Raw genomic sequence first — 17,226 nt, 5'->3', positions numbered from 1 at the left:
CAGCTCCTCACAGCCCAACCCACTCCAACAGGCAAGGCAGGAGGAAGGTCAAACCATCTGCTTGCTCTGAGCTCGATGCCATATTTAAGTACAAAGCATTTAAAGAATGGAAAGCTGATCTTAGGCTTCCCTATTATGTAATTGCTTTAGTCTTGCTTCTTCCCAGACAGTCACTGTGAGTGAGCAGCTTTGGCTGGAGAGCCAAAACTGAAATAGGAAAGCACCAAACGCCCACGAGCATCAGCAGGGCTGCTGTCCTTCCTGCGCTGCTACTTTGAGGCACCGTGCTACAAGACACAGCCAGAACAGCCTGGAACAGGCAAAATGCTTGGTTTTTATTATTTAGGTTTCTGAAGACCCTATTGCTAAAATATTTTGAGTTCTCCCTACTGTTTCCATCCCCTCCCCATGTAAAGCAGCTGCTGCCTCTCCTCACAGCTGTTATGCCATAACACCTCGATTGCTGCCAAGTGTTTGGGGGAGCCCTGAGACACACAGGCCCACTGACTGATGTTTATCAACCCCTTCTGCCAAGCAAGCTTTATTTCAAAAGCCCAGCTTCCCCACACAGCCAAATCCCATCTCAAGCCCCTTGGCTGCCAGAGAGCAACTGGACACTGCCTCCCAACCTCCCTCCAACAACCTGGGTTTTCTACCCATAGGAATAACCCTGAAAACCTGATTTAGGCCTGCAAGCCTGCCCTGCTCTCATGGACAACCACCACCACACACAGAAAGCAGCCACGCACAGAGCAGCAAATCCTTCCCCCCTCCCCACCCCTCCAGCGCACCTGGGAGCCCCGAGTCCAAGCTGACCCCCCCAAATCGCAGCAGGCCGTTTTACTTCCCCCGTTTCCACATCAGAAGGCCAGATTCTGATTCACCTGCAACGCGCACAGGCACAAAGCCGCAGAAGCGCTACATTTAACGCGTAGCATAAAGCGCAAATGCAACACATCCAGTCCCACCCACGCCGCGCAGCACACTGAGCGCTCGCTTCCTGCCCGGCCCTTTTATAGCTTCCGGGGGTGGACGTGGCCATGTGCCCTCACTTTTGCCCTTTTCAAACGTGGCGGGCACAAGGAAAAGCCATCTCTGCGCATGCGCATGTCGGGCAGAGGGGAGGGCGGGAAAACGGAAGGAGAGAAGTGGTGGCCGAGTGATGTCATCAGGAGGGGGGGCGTGAGAATATGGCGGCTTCCGGTCCGCCTGGGTCCAGGGTGCGGCCTGGTCTGTGCTGGGCCCGTCCCGCCCGCAGCGCCGAGCAGCGGCTTTCCTCCTCAGTCCGGTTGTGCTGCCGGCTCATGCGCTGCGGGTCTTGGCCACGCTGGGGTCCTCATCCCTTAGGCCTGGCTCTGAGGTGCCCTCAGGGCTGCGGGCCACAGTGAGAGGCCAGGTTTTGGTCACTTGGATCACAGGGAGCTGCGGTGTCCACGACTTTTGGCTTCTTCAGTCGTAAAATAACGCCGTGTGCCCCAGTAAGATGAAAGCACCTGCGCAGAGGAGGCCTTGCCACAACAGAAGTCTGTTGCCTGTGTGCACTGCGCCCTTTGCCCGCTGTGGGGCACGTGGAAAGGCTGTGGCTTTCAGTACTGTGGTTCAGCTGGCCCAGCTGGTGACGTCATACGTGGTGATGTCATACATGGTGACATCATGCCACGTGCCTGGATGAGTGCTCGTCACATGAGCAGGGCAAGGGTTTCTGTGGCTGATGCTAAATACAGCACAGGCTGCGATTTTGTGCGTTGTGTTCCTGTTATAAGAAAAAAAAATAATAGTGTGACATGGCACCTTCAGGGAGCTGCTGAAGTCGCAGGAGTTGCAATTTGTGAGGCGAGGTTCTAGGGTGGGTTATGAATCTCTTTTATTCCTTTCTGCTGGCTGAATGTGAGCCAGCAGCGTGCCCAGGCAGCCAAGAAAGCCAAGGCGTCCTGGTTGTATCAGCAGAATTGCACCCAGCAGCAGCAGGAGGCGATCATCCCTCTGTACTCAGCCCTGGTGAGGCCACACGTGGAATGCTGCGTTCACTTTGGGCCCCTCACTACAAGAAAGACACAGAGGACCTGAAGCATGTCCAGACACGGAGCTGCAAAGGGTCTGTGAAAGGTTGTTGTGTGCTGATGAAACACGAGCTGACTGAGAGGCAGACAAGGTGCATGAGGTGAGCATGGCACATGTCACCACAGTGGGAGAAACTGCCTTTCCCCCACACAAGCAGGCACAAACCACCATCCCTACTTTTCAACTCTAAGCACTGTTTACTTCTTTCTACAAGACTGGATGAGAAGCTGAAACAAATGGATTTACAAACTTCCTAGTAGTGCAGAAATGCAATTGAGCAAAAGATGGCCTGGGGTAGCCTGATCTGTGCTTTTGATTTGTGATTGGAGCAGTGTATGGAAAGTAGTGCAGTAATAGGGCTGAACCCTGTGCTTGAAGCAATAGCAATTTTGTTGCTTCTGCAAAACAAGAGTTATTTTTCCCCTTTGTCCTAGAGTTACAAATCACTTTTTCTTAATCTCAGGAGCTTTCTTCATGTGGTTGACCAGTGGATTGCAAAATCTAAATCCCTCTTCCATCTAGTAAACACCAGCATCTGGAATAGACTCTTCTTATTGCAGTTAACTTGTAGGGCAACACTTAAAGGTAGATGGAAAATTATTTCCATTGTATCTGTTCTCTCGACTATTCCAGGAATGTGTGTATTCCTATCATCCCAAGTTTTCCATTTTTCTTTGCTCTTTCCTCTTTGCAGCTCAACAATATGATCTGAAGCTCACGCAAGGTGTCTGCAAGGTGCTTAGTGGCTTGGCTGCTGGGTGGAGCTGGTCGGTGATGCTGCTCCCATGTAAGCTTGGGGCTGGATTAGGAGTGTGAGTGGTGCTCAGACAGGAGTTCAGGGCTTACTGGAGACAGCAGCCTTTAGCACCACATGTGCAGCACAGCTGCCACGCTGACATGAGAGTACTTTGCAGCCCCTTTGTGTAGATCAGGGTTGCATCCAGACCCCCAAACTCACCCAGTTTTGTGAGCAAACTCAAAACTCTGAAATTGTGAAACTGAGTGAACAACTTGGATTTTGATTTCTTCAATAGTCCAAATGCCTTCTGCAGGTTCTCCACTCCCTAGGTAGGGGTTTGGTAACCTCTGACAAATGAGACAAACCAGTTTTAAACAGCATCTTGCAGGACACTGGTGTACCAGGGAGTATTGCTGCTTCTTACCTTCCAATGGTCTGGAAAGAAGTGGAACCCTGTGGTAGTGCTCACGCTGTTCATCAGCTCAGGGAAGCAACTTTTCTCTCTGTTGTAATAGGGGCTGCTCCCCCAATATCAGTGAGACATGCAGCCCTCCACACAGCCTGGGGCTTTCACCCAGCTGCTAAGTGCACGCCTTAGGAACGTATTGCAGTGTAGTCCAATTGTTTTCACAAGAAACCTTAGGTATTAAAAGGATCACACATCACATGCTCCTGCCATTACTTTATTTTCATTGGACATTTGGGTTTGAGATCTGTGTCAAACAGAGAGATAAAATGCAGTGAGAGAGGCTACAAACAGGAGCAGATTGGGAACAGCTACGTGTTGCCTTGCTTTAGAAGAGACCTCCAAACCTGTCCTGTGCAGCTCCTTTCTTGTGCTTTGAGCTCTTGGTTTTAGCAGAAGTTATGAACATGAAGGGAGATGAGCGACCTTTCTCTTTAATGTTCAGAGGCTGCAGTTTCCTGCAGGTATATGAAGCTGGAGTGGTAAAGGCTTTGCAGGACTTGGCACCTGAGATACTGAAATCTGCATCCAAGATCTACGGGATATCTTCAGGATCGATTGTGGCTGCATTTGCAGCATGTGAGTGTGACATAGGTAAGGGTGTTCTGTGCATGGAAAGATTGAGCATCTATGGGTGCCAGAGCTGCAAAAGGTCTTTTTAAACTGTTGCCCTTAATCAGAGGCTAATTCCTCTGAATTTTATTTTGTTGACTTCTTTAAGAGTGGAAAATGTGGATAAATTAACTGTACAGGTGTAGTTATGGAATGTCTCCATGTCTTATCAATTTAAATTAATGTATCTCTACCTAATGTAAGAAACAGAATTGCCTCAGGAGACATTTTGGGGTTTTTATAGATTCCTAAAGCATGTAGGAAATAAAATATTGAATACGGTCATTGAGAATCTACATCTGCCCTTGAGAGCTTCAGCCCTGCTGAAAATGGTGGCTCTTTACCAGCCTTTACCTGCTAAAACGTCCCTCTACCAGACAGAAATGCAGCTAAGAAAGTACATAACTAATAATTGCTTCGCTTTGGCTTTAGGTGAGATGCAGCAGTACCTCCATAGTGCTGGGAAACTCTTTTTCACCACGCTCCTTACAGCTCGGGGGAAAGTCCTGCTTGTTGTAAAGGAAGCCTTAAGTAAATTTCTGCCTGCCAATGCCCACCAGCTGGCATCTGGGAAGCTGCACATCATCCTCACCCGCCTGCGTGACTGGAATTGCGTGACGGTTTCAGAGTTTGCTTCAAAGGAGGACATCATTCAGGTGAGAGCCTTCCAGGTGTGGGTCCCACCTCAGCAGCCACAGATGAGTCAGCACTCACAAGGGCAAGAGATTTTTTGCAACTTTGCCCTCCAGGTCACTTGCTGTCTTTCCCACAGGCCGTGTTATGCAGCTGCTTCATCCCTCTGTGTTTTGGCTTTATCCCTCCTCTGTACCATGGGGTGGTGAGTATTCCTGTGGTCAGGAGAGCACACTGTGGCTCAGGGTAAGGGCTCATCTCAGTGGCACGAGGTGTTTTTGTACCCCAGGTTGCTTGTGCTGTGTGGCATACAGTGTCTGCAGAGAGAGGAACTGAACCTAGGTGCCCCACAGCCACAATGGGGAGGGAGGAGTTGGTGGGTGTAGACCTTGACTGCATGGGGCGGTGCTCAGGGCTGCTGCCTGAAAGATTTCCCCAGCCCCAACCCTTCAGGCCCGTTTGGAACTGAGCTGGGAGGAAATTCCATATGCATGCATATGACACAGCTCACTGTGAGAAGGAGGCTCAGGGTTTCTTGTTTTCTCTTCTAGCGTTACATCGATGGGGAATTCGGCATGTGGAAGACCAACCTCGTGTCCCAGACCACCATCACCGTGTCTGCTTTAGCTGGTGAATTTGACATCTGTCCCAGAGATTGCCCAGTTCCCTTCTTCGTTTTCCAAATAGTTGACTGGGTTTTACATGTGTCAGAACAAAACCTGTATCGTGTGCAGTGTCTTTTCCAGTGTCCTTCAGCAAAAGTGAGCTGCTTCCTCAGGTACCCAGAGCCACGAGGCCCCTACAGCTGGCCCACCTCTCCTGACTGCCATCTCCCTCCTGCAGGTTTGTGAACAGCTTTATCATGATGGCTACCAGGATGCAGTCTCCTTCTTACACAGATTGAGTAAGTGGTTGGGAACGAGGAGCAGGTAGGTCAGGTAATTCTCATTCCTGTTTTCTCTGTGGCCAGCACTGGAGCTCCCTGTTCCTCCCTTGCCCTCTAAAGGAAGGGCTTGCTGGGAATGTCAGAGCTTTCCAGGGAACGTATGTCTCAATGTAGGGTAGGACAACAGTGTAGCCTTGGTGCCTTGTGTAGTGTTTGATGTGTTATCCACAAAGCTGTGATATTTGGCAGCCCCTGACCCTAAAAACCCAATTAGGATGAGCTACAAACTGCGGTCCTCAGTGCCTTTATCTTCCAGTTCACCCTGCACATGCCTTACATTGCTGGGAGCCTGGTAGTTGATCCACAGACTGTGAGAACTGCCTTCTCTTCCCCCAGATGCATTTGGTATCAAATTCCTTCCTGAGAACTTTACACTTTCGTTGCACAAAGAATCGTGTCAGAAAGGTGAAGGGACCCTGCACAGGAAGCCAGGAACAGGAGTACCTTGCTCCAGAGCAACAGACTCTCAGGACATCACCAAGGAGAATGCAGCAAGCATTTGTTCAGCAGGTGAACTGGAGGAAGAAGATATTTCCACCTCCTGCAACCCTCAGAAAGGTACAGAGCCAACATGTTTTTCATCCCATCAGTTCTCATTAACTGTGTGACCCTTGCCCAGTGCTCATAGGCTGTGGGGGTTTTTAAAGGCACCAGTAGGTGAAAATGTCAGGAAAGAGAAGGATTCCCCTCTTGAATCAGCTGAGCTTACTATTTATGATGTCTGATGGCAGGAACACATTTCCCCTGCCTCTTCCTAGCAGATTTCTGATAAATACCACCTGAACTCCCAGCTACCCACATTATCATTTCCTCACAGATGAAGCCACATCAGAGAGGCCCTTTAGAAACACAGCTCTTATCAGGAAGTGACTTATGGTGCAAGGTAATGACAGGCTGTGCCCACACATTGTTTCATTAAGGGTGAGGGAAGGAGCAGTGTGTCTCAATCTCTGAGGCTGGCTTTGCTGTGCGAGTCAAACCAAAGCTTCTACTTAGTAATTCCACTGTGCAACCACACATGAATGCTTAAGTGCAAGAGAAGCAAGTTGGAGCTGCAGATAAACCTCTGGCTGACTCAGTTTTAAGCAAAATAAGGTAGGCTTAAATCCCAACCTTCTAGCTTTCTTAAATCCTGTGCAAAATAATGCTGAAAACTGGTGAGCTGTCAGCATTTCAGATTCCAGTTTGGCTTTTTGTTACTAGCAGAATATGGTAAAGTATGTGCTGGACTGCAGTGTTGCTTTTGCTTTTATTGGTTCTTTTTCTGAGTTTTTCAACAATTCAAAACATGCACAGGAAAATTGCACAGCTTTTCCAGCGTGGTTGTGACTTAAAATGCTGCCACATACATTGAAGATGAAAAAAGACCCAAATGTGGTTCTTGTGTATCTAGGAGGACCACACCAAATCCTAAGCATTAAGGGAAAAGAGCGAAACTCTTACTATTTCAGATCTAAAACCAAAATGTTGGAATACCCAAAACGAAAGAAATCAAGACATTTCCATTGAAAACCACTGTGAAGCACTGACACTTCTACCAACGGGAAGAGACCTACTGTGGAAATGCAGAATAATTCATATTTGCTTGTGTAAAGGCCTCGTCAATCTGAACTACAGGTAGCCTTTGAGAACAGCAGGGGAGGACCCAGGTTTCTCTGGAGGTTTGGCAGGATGTGGGCAGTCAGGAATCACCTGGTCTCTTGTTTGGAGGGAAGGAATGAAAATGAGCTTTGTCCAAGGCAGGAGCTGGGCTCTCACATTTTTCACTAACCTAAGATGGACCTGATGACCTTCCAGGCTCCCTTCTAACTCAGAAGATTCTATGATTCTGTGATTCTAAGATGACTTGTGGAAGGAATCAGACTTATTTGTTAGGCCAAGAGAGCAACCGAGAGGTTCAGCAGAGCTCTCAGTCTTTAGAGGAGAAGCACCTCAGATTTTTTTAATGTCTGGGAAGGAAAAGTGCTGATCCAGGTCAAGAAAAGGCTACTTCACAGTTTATCTGCACGCTGATGGTACTAAACAAGCAAGAATACAAACACACACACAACTCTCACACATTTTCTTATTAAGCCAGAACATTTCTGAAAGGACTGTTGCATTGTTAGGGCTTGCACAGGAGCAAGGCTCAGGTGACGCTGGTGGACTAATCACAAACATTACCTCTTTATCCATCTGCCCAGCAAGACATTTTGCAAGTCCTTAGTATCTAGCCTATAAACAGAGTCAGTTCAAGATAAAACACATGCATCAAAAAGCTGGAGACAAACAGGATAGGATGTGTTTGTTTTGTTTTGGCTTGGTTGCATGGGAGGGGAGAGTCTGGGGCCTGATCCATTGGGGGATGTAGCTTCAGAGCAAGCACCTACTGCTTGGGCTGTGCCCAACCCTCCATCTCAGCCTCCTTAAGCTTCATGGCTCTGCAGGGTTCAGTGCAGACAGGGCCAAGCAGCAAGGCATTAGCATGGGAACATTATTTTAAGGATTTCAAAGCCTGTTTATTTGAATTACGCTGTAGATAACAGCAATGAAGAAAGCAGCTCCGATCGGGTGCTTGAACCCAGTTTGTTACACAAGGATCAGCAGAGTCTATCAGATTGAACAACGTGGTTCTACTGCCTTTAGGGCCTTGCCAGCTACAGAAGAACATTTTTGACACAGCTGCTGCCTTTGGCCCCAGTTCATGTTTTAAAGAAAAAAAGAACAACTCAGAACACAGCCTGCAGACAGCCACTGAGATGCACTGAAGAGCACAGTGACAGAACATCAGCAGCACAGGCAGAGCCACAACCCTTCTTATACTCCCAGAGGCCGCATATGAATCCCATCACCCACCTTTAATGGAGCTATTTCAGGAGAAGTACAGGATCTACTGCAGCTGGTTTGGGTGCAGCTGAGTTTTCCAGGTTGTAAAAAGCTCCATGAGGTGATTCAAAGAAATGCCAGACTTTACCCATTGTCTGCTTTGTGCCATTAGCCCTAAGCTTGTGCAGAGGAGACAGCATCAGGTGCTTGCTTGAAAAGATGAGGGCTTAATAAAGTGTAAGGCAGCTGATACATGTGCTGAGTCATGAAATAATTACATCTTAGCATGTTTCTGCAGGCTCGGAGCAGGAGGAGGGATGATTCTTGTAATCAGCAAGTGGAGTGGCTAGGGAAAGCAGTGGTTGGGCTGTATGTGCATGCAAGATGCCTGATCCCTCCTGCACAGACTGCAGCTTGGCTGCAGATGCAGTGCTTTTCCTTGGCCATCATGTTAAAGCAGGTCAGGCCTGGGTGGGGAGACTGCTGCAGTAGAAACAAGATCAGCCCATTTCTGCAAGTGAAAAAACCAGCCCCTGTAATAACTCCACGAGGACATCAGCCATGCAACCATGTGAAACGATCTCCATTGTTGTCCACTGCTTACTGGGATGGCAAAACTGTGTGGTGTTGGAGCACCCCAGGGCCCACCTGGGATGGTTACCTAAGGGAACAAGCAGGTGGGTCATTGAGTGAGGGAATCAGAAACCCCAGGGAGGTTTGGACTTGCATAGGGATAGCTGCCTGTGGAATAAAATCATTCTCTGCAAGTCCTGTTGCTAGTTGAGTGCAAGGTAATGGGCAGCAAGTTTTGGGCAGGCATGGCTGAGAACTCTGTCCAGCAGGGAAAGTGCCTTGAATGCTGAGAGTTTAGTGCCAAAACATCACTTGGTGGAGATTCCTCGTGTTCCACTAGGACAGAGGCCAGCATGTAATTGCTCTGGAATACACTGCTGTGGGGAGGTGGCACTAGGCTGGTTTGTAGCTTCTTGCAGATGTTACTGAATAAGTAGCAAAACATTCCAGGGGTGAAAAGAAAAATAGGCTCTTTAAAGGTGGAGTGTCACAGATTTGGAACTTTTAGCCAAGCTCAGTATCAGTGACTGATGGGCGAGAGCTCTCTTGGGGTTTCCCAGCTCTGTACCCTGACTCCCCTCTGCTCCATATCTCACCTCCTGGCCCCAGCTCTCTTAGGCAAACCAGGCACCACTGTTCGGAGGAGCTTCTGGAACCGTTTTGCCATGGAGCTGATGTCTTCCAGCAGCCCCCACAGCTGCTCCAGCCTGCAAATGCAAAGTAAACAGGTTGAAGGTCTGGTAACTGCAGCAAAAGGGGGAGAGTGTTAACAGCAGATGTACACTGTAATGCTCCTTTCCAGATTCAAGCGATCCTGTGCTAGTTTCACTTGCTTTCTAAGAGCTTGTCTTCAGGTCTGCAATGGAAGAGGCTCCTGCTAAGCTTATCTTGCAAAGGCAGTAGGTATGCATCACCTTTTCCTGGCTCACAGTACAACAGGGACTCACAGCAACCTGCTCTGCCCCAGAGGCTGCTCTGGGTGTTTCCCATGAAGCTGCTGCCTGAAGGACGCTGCCGCCTGCTGCACCCCCCAGTGCTGCCTGTGGGATGCCAACCTGCCCATTGCCAACCTCACACTGCATCCCTTCAGCCTCTCACAGAAAGCACAAGTGGGTTATGCATCACTCTCAGCTTTGGTGCCTTTATCAAGATGTCCTTACCCCTTCCAGACCAACACTGGCAGCTTGTATGGCTGCAGGAGGACCTTTGACAGCGGATCCTGCAGTTTAAACACCTGCTGCTTCTTCCACCGAGCCAGGTCTGCTCCCGAGAGGACAACACAAGAGTAAATAGAGACCCATCATTAGAAATATCCCAATAAATGCAACCCTTCTTCCTGTCCAGCTGCTCCTGCTGTAGCCCTCGGTAGCTTCAGCCACCCTAAAACCCACAGTGAGTGCCCCAAGTCCTCTACCTGGGAGGAAGCGCGGTGCCAGGTACTGTGGGACGCGCTTGCCCAGACTGTTCAGCATCCTGTTGGGCTGTGGGAAGTCGTTCTTCCCACACATGCTGGCAAAGCGGAAATTGCCGTCGAAGTAGTTCACACCGAAGGCATCTGTGAGATAACAGCGAGGTTGGCCACACGTTGGGTCGTGTTTTTAGGCTGCTCTTTGGGTCTTGGGGTAACACTTACTGTTCCTGCACAGGAAAAGGGCAGTGTCCTGGTACCCTTGGGAAAAAATGTCGTTCAGGACCTGCAAAATGAAACACCAGAGGTCACTGCAGAGCTCTCTATGCAAGGGAGAGGCAGATCTGCCCCAGGCTGTTTGGATGCGTGGGTTGGGATGGACGGCCTGGGAGCACCGTCAACATCTGATGGTTTCCAGCTACAGAAGCACTGATCCCTTGTGGGTATTCAGGGCAGGGTGAGTTCTGTCCCAGATCGGCCACCCATCGGCACTGCCCACCGAAAAATCAGAGTGGGGGCAGCCCCAGAGTCTGAGCCTCCCCTTAGAACCTGGTGGATTAATGGTGGAGGTCAATATGAGCCCTAACACTGGGGAAGGCAGATCCGGCCCAGTTTAGAATGGACTAAAATAGAATCATTAAGGCTGGAAAAGGCCTTTAAGATCCCCAAGTCCAACCTCACCCCACCAAGCCCACTGAGCATTTCCCTCAGTGCCACGTCGCTTTTGAGCCCTTCCAGAGATGGTGACCCCCTCACCTCCCTGGGCAGCTCATGCCAATATATTATCAAAGCAAAAGGAAGAGGGCCTGGCTGGCTTACCATGGTGCTGGGTGGAAACAAAGCATAGCTAATCCTGCACAGGTTTTCCACCGAAAGCTGAATGCTGCCATTGAAGATCTGGAAGCAGTAGAAGATGGCAGGGCAGTCCCGTGGGCAGATGTCGAGCTCTCCCGTGAATGGGGACACAGTGATCACAGCTTCCTCCAGGCTGGAGACGGGCTGCAGGCCCGTGAATCCCCCATCAACGTAACGCTGAGAGGGAAGTGCAGACAAAATTGAGTTTGTGCATGGGCAGCATCAGCAGGAGGTGAGCAAGAAGGTTGTGACAGCCCCACATGGCCATGCTTCCCACCCCTCACCTTTCTCCCAGTCTCAGCTGTGACACACCATGGTTATTAAAACTGAAATATAATTAGTTCCATTCACAAGGCTTTGTAAAATTGTTCCAAGCAGTGCTGTATGAATTTCAAGTCCTGCGTTTCAGGTTGGGACTTGCTCTGCTCTTGGTGTGAGCTCCATCAGTAGGGTGCCCTCATCGGATGAGCATCGATAGAATCGCTCAGTGGGCAAGGAAAACACCACTGGCTGTATTCTGAAAGGAAGCTGAGTGTGCCACCCACCTTGGTGGGATTCGAGGTTGCAAGCACTGCAGCAGATGTGCATGAAATGCTGGTGCACAGGAGCCTTGTGCAGCACTGTCTCTGAGCCTTGGGACCTGTGGGCTGCAGGCTGTGCTCTGCACACTGAGTGCAGCCGGAGGGCTGACCTGGCACCTGAGGGCAGGACAAGCCTGCCTGCAAACCAGCACCGATGGATCGTGATGTCCTGCTCAGACTGCATGTAAAATACAAGGTGCTGCTCTCCTCCTTCGCTTAGATGTAGCAAGCAGCCAGACTGCACACGTTGCCTTCAGTGCAGCGCTTTGCAGAGTGGCGATGCACACGTGGCTGGGGGAGGATCCTCCCACGAACTTCTAGTATTTCAGCTTTGCAAGCCTGCACCTGAGTGGATGAGGACATCGCCTGTGCTGCAGACAGATCCTGCCCAGGTGACGGCTTGGAGACTGCCGTGGGAAGGCTTTGCCATGGGCAAAGCAGCAGAGCACTCTCCGGGTGGCTGTTCACCCAGCTATAATGGGATGAAGAGGTGCTAAAAGGCTTTATCATCCTCCATTAACCAAAGAAGATGTCTGGACACCTATATCCCTCCATGCTCCTGGGGACATAGGAATTAAGCCCAGGAACCTGCTGCTCCAAGGGTACGTTTTATTGGGAGTATCACTCACCACACCTCGGTAGGACGGAGGGATGAACCCGCAGTAGATAGGAAGGAAGCAGCTGCAGAGAAGAGCCTGGGGAAGGAGAAGGCAGAAGTCAGTGTTCCTGTCAAGGCTGTGCTGAGCACAGGCTGCTCTGCAGGGTGCCTGCACCTTCAGGCATGACAGATGTGTGAGCCAGGCTCCGTCCCTCCTGCTGTGTGTGGCTGTGTTGAGAAGAAAGGTTTCAAGAAGGACAAAACATCCCGTTTCAACAAAGCTTCTCTGGGCACAGCACAGCACTTCATTTTTGTTGTATGGCTGCCAGCGCTGTCAGAGCTGGATGTCCATATGTTGCTGTAAAACACAGCTGCTGCTAAAAGGTGAAACTTGGAGGTTATTTTTTAAAAAAACCAAGACATCCTCATGATGCATTTTCGTTCTGTGGGGGTTTTGCAAAGGCAAAGCCACCCTGCTGGGCACAGAAATATTTCTCACCCATCTCATCAGCTGAGAATGAGCATTCAGGGCTGTGGGTTCAGCCAGGGCAGCTTCGTGGGCTGAGCTCTGTGATGCTGGGATCCTGCCTCCAATCTGGGGGTTAATCAGCAATCTGGGGTTTGGTACCAAGGCCGCTTTGCCTGGGCCTTTCCTCCCAGAGAAGTGCTGAAGGGAATGAGGAAAAATTGCTGCCAACGGTATTTGGCCAAGGAGAGACCTATCCAAGAAGCACAGAGGACTTGTTAGTATTGCCACCACTCTTTGCAAAGGGCCATTGCTGCTCACAGACAGCCAACACACCAACATTGGCTTCTTGAGCCTGGGAACAACCTGCTCTCGACCTCACAGCATCTCCCTTCCTCCTGGTGGAGCTGATGGTGGTGGGATCACAGCTCCAAGAGACCTTTCTGATCCCCTCCCGTCTTGGGGAGGAAATGGCACCGTTAAGGTTATAGAATCATAGAATGTTTTGAGTTGGAAGGGACCTTAAAGGCCATCCTGCCCCACTCCCTGCAGTGCACAGGGACACCCACAGATCCAGCAGTGTTCAGAGCCCCTTCCCCTGACAGCAGGGGGTCAGCAGAGCTGGGGCATCACAGCCTCTCTGGGCAACCTGTGCACTGCCTCACTGCCCCTATTGTACAAAACTCCTTCCTTATGTCCAATTTAAATCTCCCCTCTTTTAGTTTGAAGCCATTTCCCTTTGTCCCATACATCTGAACAATCTGTCCCCTTCTTTCTTACAGCCCTCTTTAGAACATCATCAGTGCTTCCGTGCCTCCACTCCAGTGGCTGGGTAGGAGTCTTCCTATGGACACCAAGGGATGATCCTTTACCTGAATGAGCTCCTCGTTCGAGCTGAACTCGGACACCATGACGTTCTGGCCGTCCACCACCCGTGTCAGTGAGATGTGCAGCCGCCCCGATGCCAGCTGGTAGGAATCCTCTGGGAGCCTGCGCTGCAGCACGGCCCTGAGGTTGGCCAGCAAGCTGCACTTGGGGGACAGGGGACCCAGCAGGGTTTTCCGGGCTTCCCTTGCATTTGCATAGAACACTTCTTTCAGGTCATCTGACAGGGGTGGGAAAAGAGACAGACATGGTCAACATCGCTGCTGCCCTACGAGTTGTATTTTCAGTCTTGTTAACACGCCCACAGTTCTTGTGGGTCTGCACACGGTGCCATTCTAATGGGGAATATAATCCTTATAACGTCTTCAAAGGCCTGGGGACTTCCCTGGGCTGAGGTCCCCTGTCGTCTGAACACACACTGACCTCCTGGCAGCATTAAATGGGCATTATGGGCATCTGCACATCCTGGGAGCTGGATTAAAGGAGCAGAACTGCCCGCCCCCAGTGGGGATCATGGGCTTGAAATAATGGGGAACAGAGGATCAGTACAGCCCAGAGCCACACTGTGTGCAGAAACAGAGAGGATGCATGGGGGAATAGCCATCCTCAGGCTGTTATAGCGTGGCCCTGGGAAGCTTTTCCATCTCCCTCATTCTACAAAGAGCCCTCCTGGTCCCTGAGGGCTCCCAGAATCTCCACAGCAGCTTTTGTAGGGGCAGAAAGGCTGTGTCCTGAGGGCAACCGGAGCAGCGTGGGTATTAAGAAGGGTTATCACTGTGTGAGCGGATGTTCGGCCACGTGGAGCGATGATTAACGCTTGGTGGGTTCATTCAGGGACATCGGCCAAAAGAGCCACAGACACAGACATTGCTGGGCTGGAGATGGGACAAAGCCTGCACGTGAGGTCACTGCAGCATCCCTGCTTTGGGGATAGTGCAGCCATCCCATGTCCCTTCTCCGTCCCCTCCCACAGCCCCAGGAATCAGAGAGGAAAGCACTGAGCGCTGATTTTTGGCAAGCTCATCTGGGCAGAAAGGGCAGCACATCACCTGTTGCTTTGTCTGAATATATTTGCCAATGCTCTGAATTATTTTGCTAGAGCTGAATGGCTCCAGCATCCAATGGATGTTCCAAGTGCTGGGCGTTCCCTCCTTACTTTCTCCTTCAGTATTTTGACCCCGAAACAATCCTCCATCTGTATCACTTGGGTCAGTCTTCAAAGCCAAGCCTTGTGCACATTTGTTTGCACACAGTAGAATGCGGTTGTTCAGGCAGATCAGTGGCTCTGAATTGATTCTACATTATTGCTAAAGGGATTTATTTCTGCAGCACCCACTCAGCTGCTGCTCACTGCCCCTTAGAGCTGCGGGTTCTGACCCACGGGGATGGAGGCTGTGCACCCTGCCCACCTCAGTGTGCTTTGTGCCGCATCTCAGCACTCCCCAGAGCTGGAAGCAGGGGGGAGGAGGTTCTCCTTCTGCAGGATGTGTCAATAGGACAGACAGGTACGTCCAGATTTGCCCGCATGATATCGCCTGACCATCTGAGATAAGGCTCAGACAGCAATGACTGCCTTATTCAGGGGACACCACCCAAAATTGCACCAGAAGTGACATCACCTGCACATTTGTGTCTTATCAGGGGTACGAACTGCTCTGGTGACACATCCCACTGCCCCACCAGCACGAAGCCACTGCCACCCCCCAGCTCGTTGTCTCCCATCTCCTTACCCAGGCTGATGCCGCACACCACGGCGGCGGCGATGAGCGATCCTGCAGACGATCCGTACACTTTGCAGGCAGATTTGAGCAGCTCGGGGGCCAACTCCAGGAGGGACTGAACCACCCCGACCTGATACAGCGCGAGGAACCCACTGCCCGAAAAGGAGAGTGAGAAAGGGGTGCCTGGAGCACGCAGCTCCTCCGCAGCCATCTCCAGGGCAAGCGTCCACCTCGGTGCCTTCCTCACCTGGCAGAGCTCAGGCTCTCATCTCCGAGTGCATCCCTGCTGGTGGTGGAATCCAGAATTCTCTCCTTCTTTTTTATGGCGGAGCCGGAGGTGTGGATGTTCTCCAGCGATGTTCTCCAGCTATTTTAATTGTTGCCCGTGCTAAAAACAGTTCTCCCTTTATCTAAACAGTCTGTGTAATCCTCCAGCATGGGCAGCTCGGCAGCTCAGGGCTGGATGGAGGATTCCCTTTCACATGCAGCGATCCCACAGCCGCACAGCACGTGGTGCAGATGGATCCCACACCGCTGTGCCCCCATCCTCAGTGCAGCCACACAACTCTTCCCCTTTGCTTCACGCTTCCTTCTTCAAGGGTGTTTTTCTAAATAGGATTCACCTTCAATCCTGGCTTAGGCACAGCTCAGCACTGGGTGAGTAAAGGCTTGTATAAGGCACTTAAAGCCAGAGGGCGTTACACAAGGGGTGGATGCGGGGCGTTGCGCAGAGCACCGCTCAGTTTGGAAATAGTGCTGGCAACTGCTCCCTGTTGGAGGCTTTGGATATTCTTTGGGGAAAAGCAACACAAGGGCATGGATCTGCTTTCCTCTCCCCTGGGCTCTGCTCTTTTCAGGGCTCTGCACTCCCTGCATCCCAATGCCCAGCAGTGCTGCTGCCTCTGGGCTGCTCATTACAGCTCAGGATAGATGGAGCCCATTCTGAGTGTCCTTTCAGCCTTCATAACCTAACGCTGCTGCTCACACAGAGAATAAATAATGCCATTTTAAATGGGTTGATTAAATATTACTAACTACTGTGCTGCTTCTGTTGTCCAAATACATACAACATGCAGAGTTTATCTTGGATGTTGCAAGCCCTGCAGGAAGGCAGGCAAATGGTGAACATGGGGAGATGCACGGTGAGTGCAAGAAGACTCACAGCATGGAAAAGAAGAACTCCTTGTTGAACCAGGATTGGACCAGCAGAGCCAAGGGACACAGGCAGAATGGACAAGAGGACAAGGGACATGAGGACGGGGAACACCCACCCCGGCAGGGCAGAGGCAGCACCCCAAAAGCCACCAGCTCAGACCTGCAGGGACGCAATGAATTACAGGGAGGGTCCTCAGTAGATGGGAGAAGGGTGAAGGCAAGCAACATGTGCCCTTGCCTGCTGCCATCCCCATGGACAGAATGCTCCTTGGCCAAGAGCCACGCTCCCGTGAGATGAAACCTTGTCATCATCCTCTTAGTGACAGCGAATTGGGCATTAATTGCCTCCTTAAGTGCTGGGCTGATTTTCTAAGCTGCCCTCCCCCTCCTGGCAGCCAGCAGAGCAGGATTAGCTGGGACTGATGAGTCGGGCAGCGGTGTCCCAGGCGTGCAGATGGGAGAAGCCCCTCGTGGCAGCGCTCACAGATCAGCGCCCATATGGCCCATGGCCACGATCCCAGGGATTTTCGAGGAAGGAGATTGCCTGTTGGAAAGCACAGCGGGGACTTCAGGGCAGGATGAAGGTGATAGAGTTGGAAACCTCTCAAAATCCCCGGAGCTAATAACTTGTCCTGTTTTAATGCCTCCTTTAATACCTTCTGTGACCACGGGCAAGGGAGGTCTTGGGTTTCTAACTGAGGGGTTTAGCCAAGATGCTGAGG

General features: G+C 50.8%; 3 protein-coding genes across 4 annotated transcripts in view; 2 read left to right on the top strand and 1 right to left on the bottom strand.

The window, feature by feature from the left end:
- Positions 1-17,226, top strand: part of KCTD20 (potassium channel tetramerization domain containing 20) — a 130,722-nt gene that overhangs the window by 82,579 nt on the left and 30,917 nt on the right. The gene's annotated exons all lie outside the window — the stretch shown is intronic.
- Positions 1,623-10,140, top strand: LOC128088193 (omega-hydroxyceramide transacylase-like). 2 transcript variants are annotated; one of them, XM_052698477.1, is made up of 7 exons: positions 1,623-3,860; positions 4,311-4,534; positions 4,651-4,716; positions 5,063-5,272; positions 5,355-5,415; positions 5,794-6,015; positions 10,005-10,140. In XM_052698477.1, the coding sequence occupies exons 1-7, from the start codon at positions 3,668-3,670 to the stop codon at positions 10,043-10,045; spliced, it is 1,017 nt and encodes a 338-aa protein (XP_052554437.1). In that variant the 5' UTR covers positions 1,623-3,667; the 3' UTR covers positions 10,046-10,140. The 2 variants fall into 2 exon arrangements, with proteins under 2 accessions (XP_052554437.1, XP_052554436.1); XM_052698476.1 differs by lacking the exon at positions 10,005-10,140 and having other exon boundaries at positions 5,794-7,731.
- On the bottom strand, positions 10,062-15,560 carry PNPLA1 (patatin like phospholipase domain containing 1). The gene is made up of 7 exons (XM_052698021.1): positions 15,359-15,560; positions 13,616-13,848; positions 12,309-12,374; positions 11,063-11,275; positions 10,469-10,529; positions 10,276-10,390; positions 10,062-10,095 (listed from the first exon to the last, which is right to left on the bottom strand). The coding sequence occupies exons 1-7, from the start codon at positions 15,558-15,560 to the stop codon at positions 10,062-10,064; spliced, it is 924 nt and encodes a 307-aa protein (XP_052553981.1).

This window comes from Tympanuchus pallidicinctus, unplaced genomic scaffold (genome assembly GCF_026119805.1).
Source record: "Tympanuchus pallidicinctus isolate F22 unplaced genomic scaffold, pur_lepc_1.0 scaffold32, whole genome shotgun sequence".
In the NCBI taxonomy this organism is placed as follows: Eukaryota; Metazoa; Chordata; class Aves; order Galliformes; family Phasianidae; genus Tympanuchus; species Tympanuchus pallidicinctus.
The sequence above is the reverse complement of the archived record's forward strand: the minus strand, read 5'-3'. Positions and strand labels throughout refer to the sequence as shown.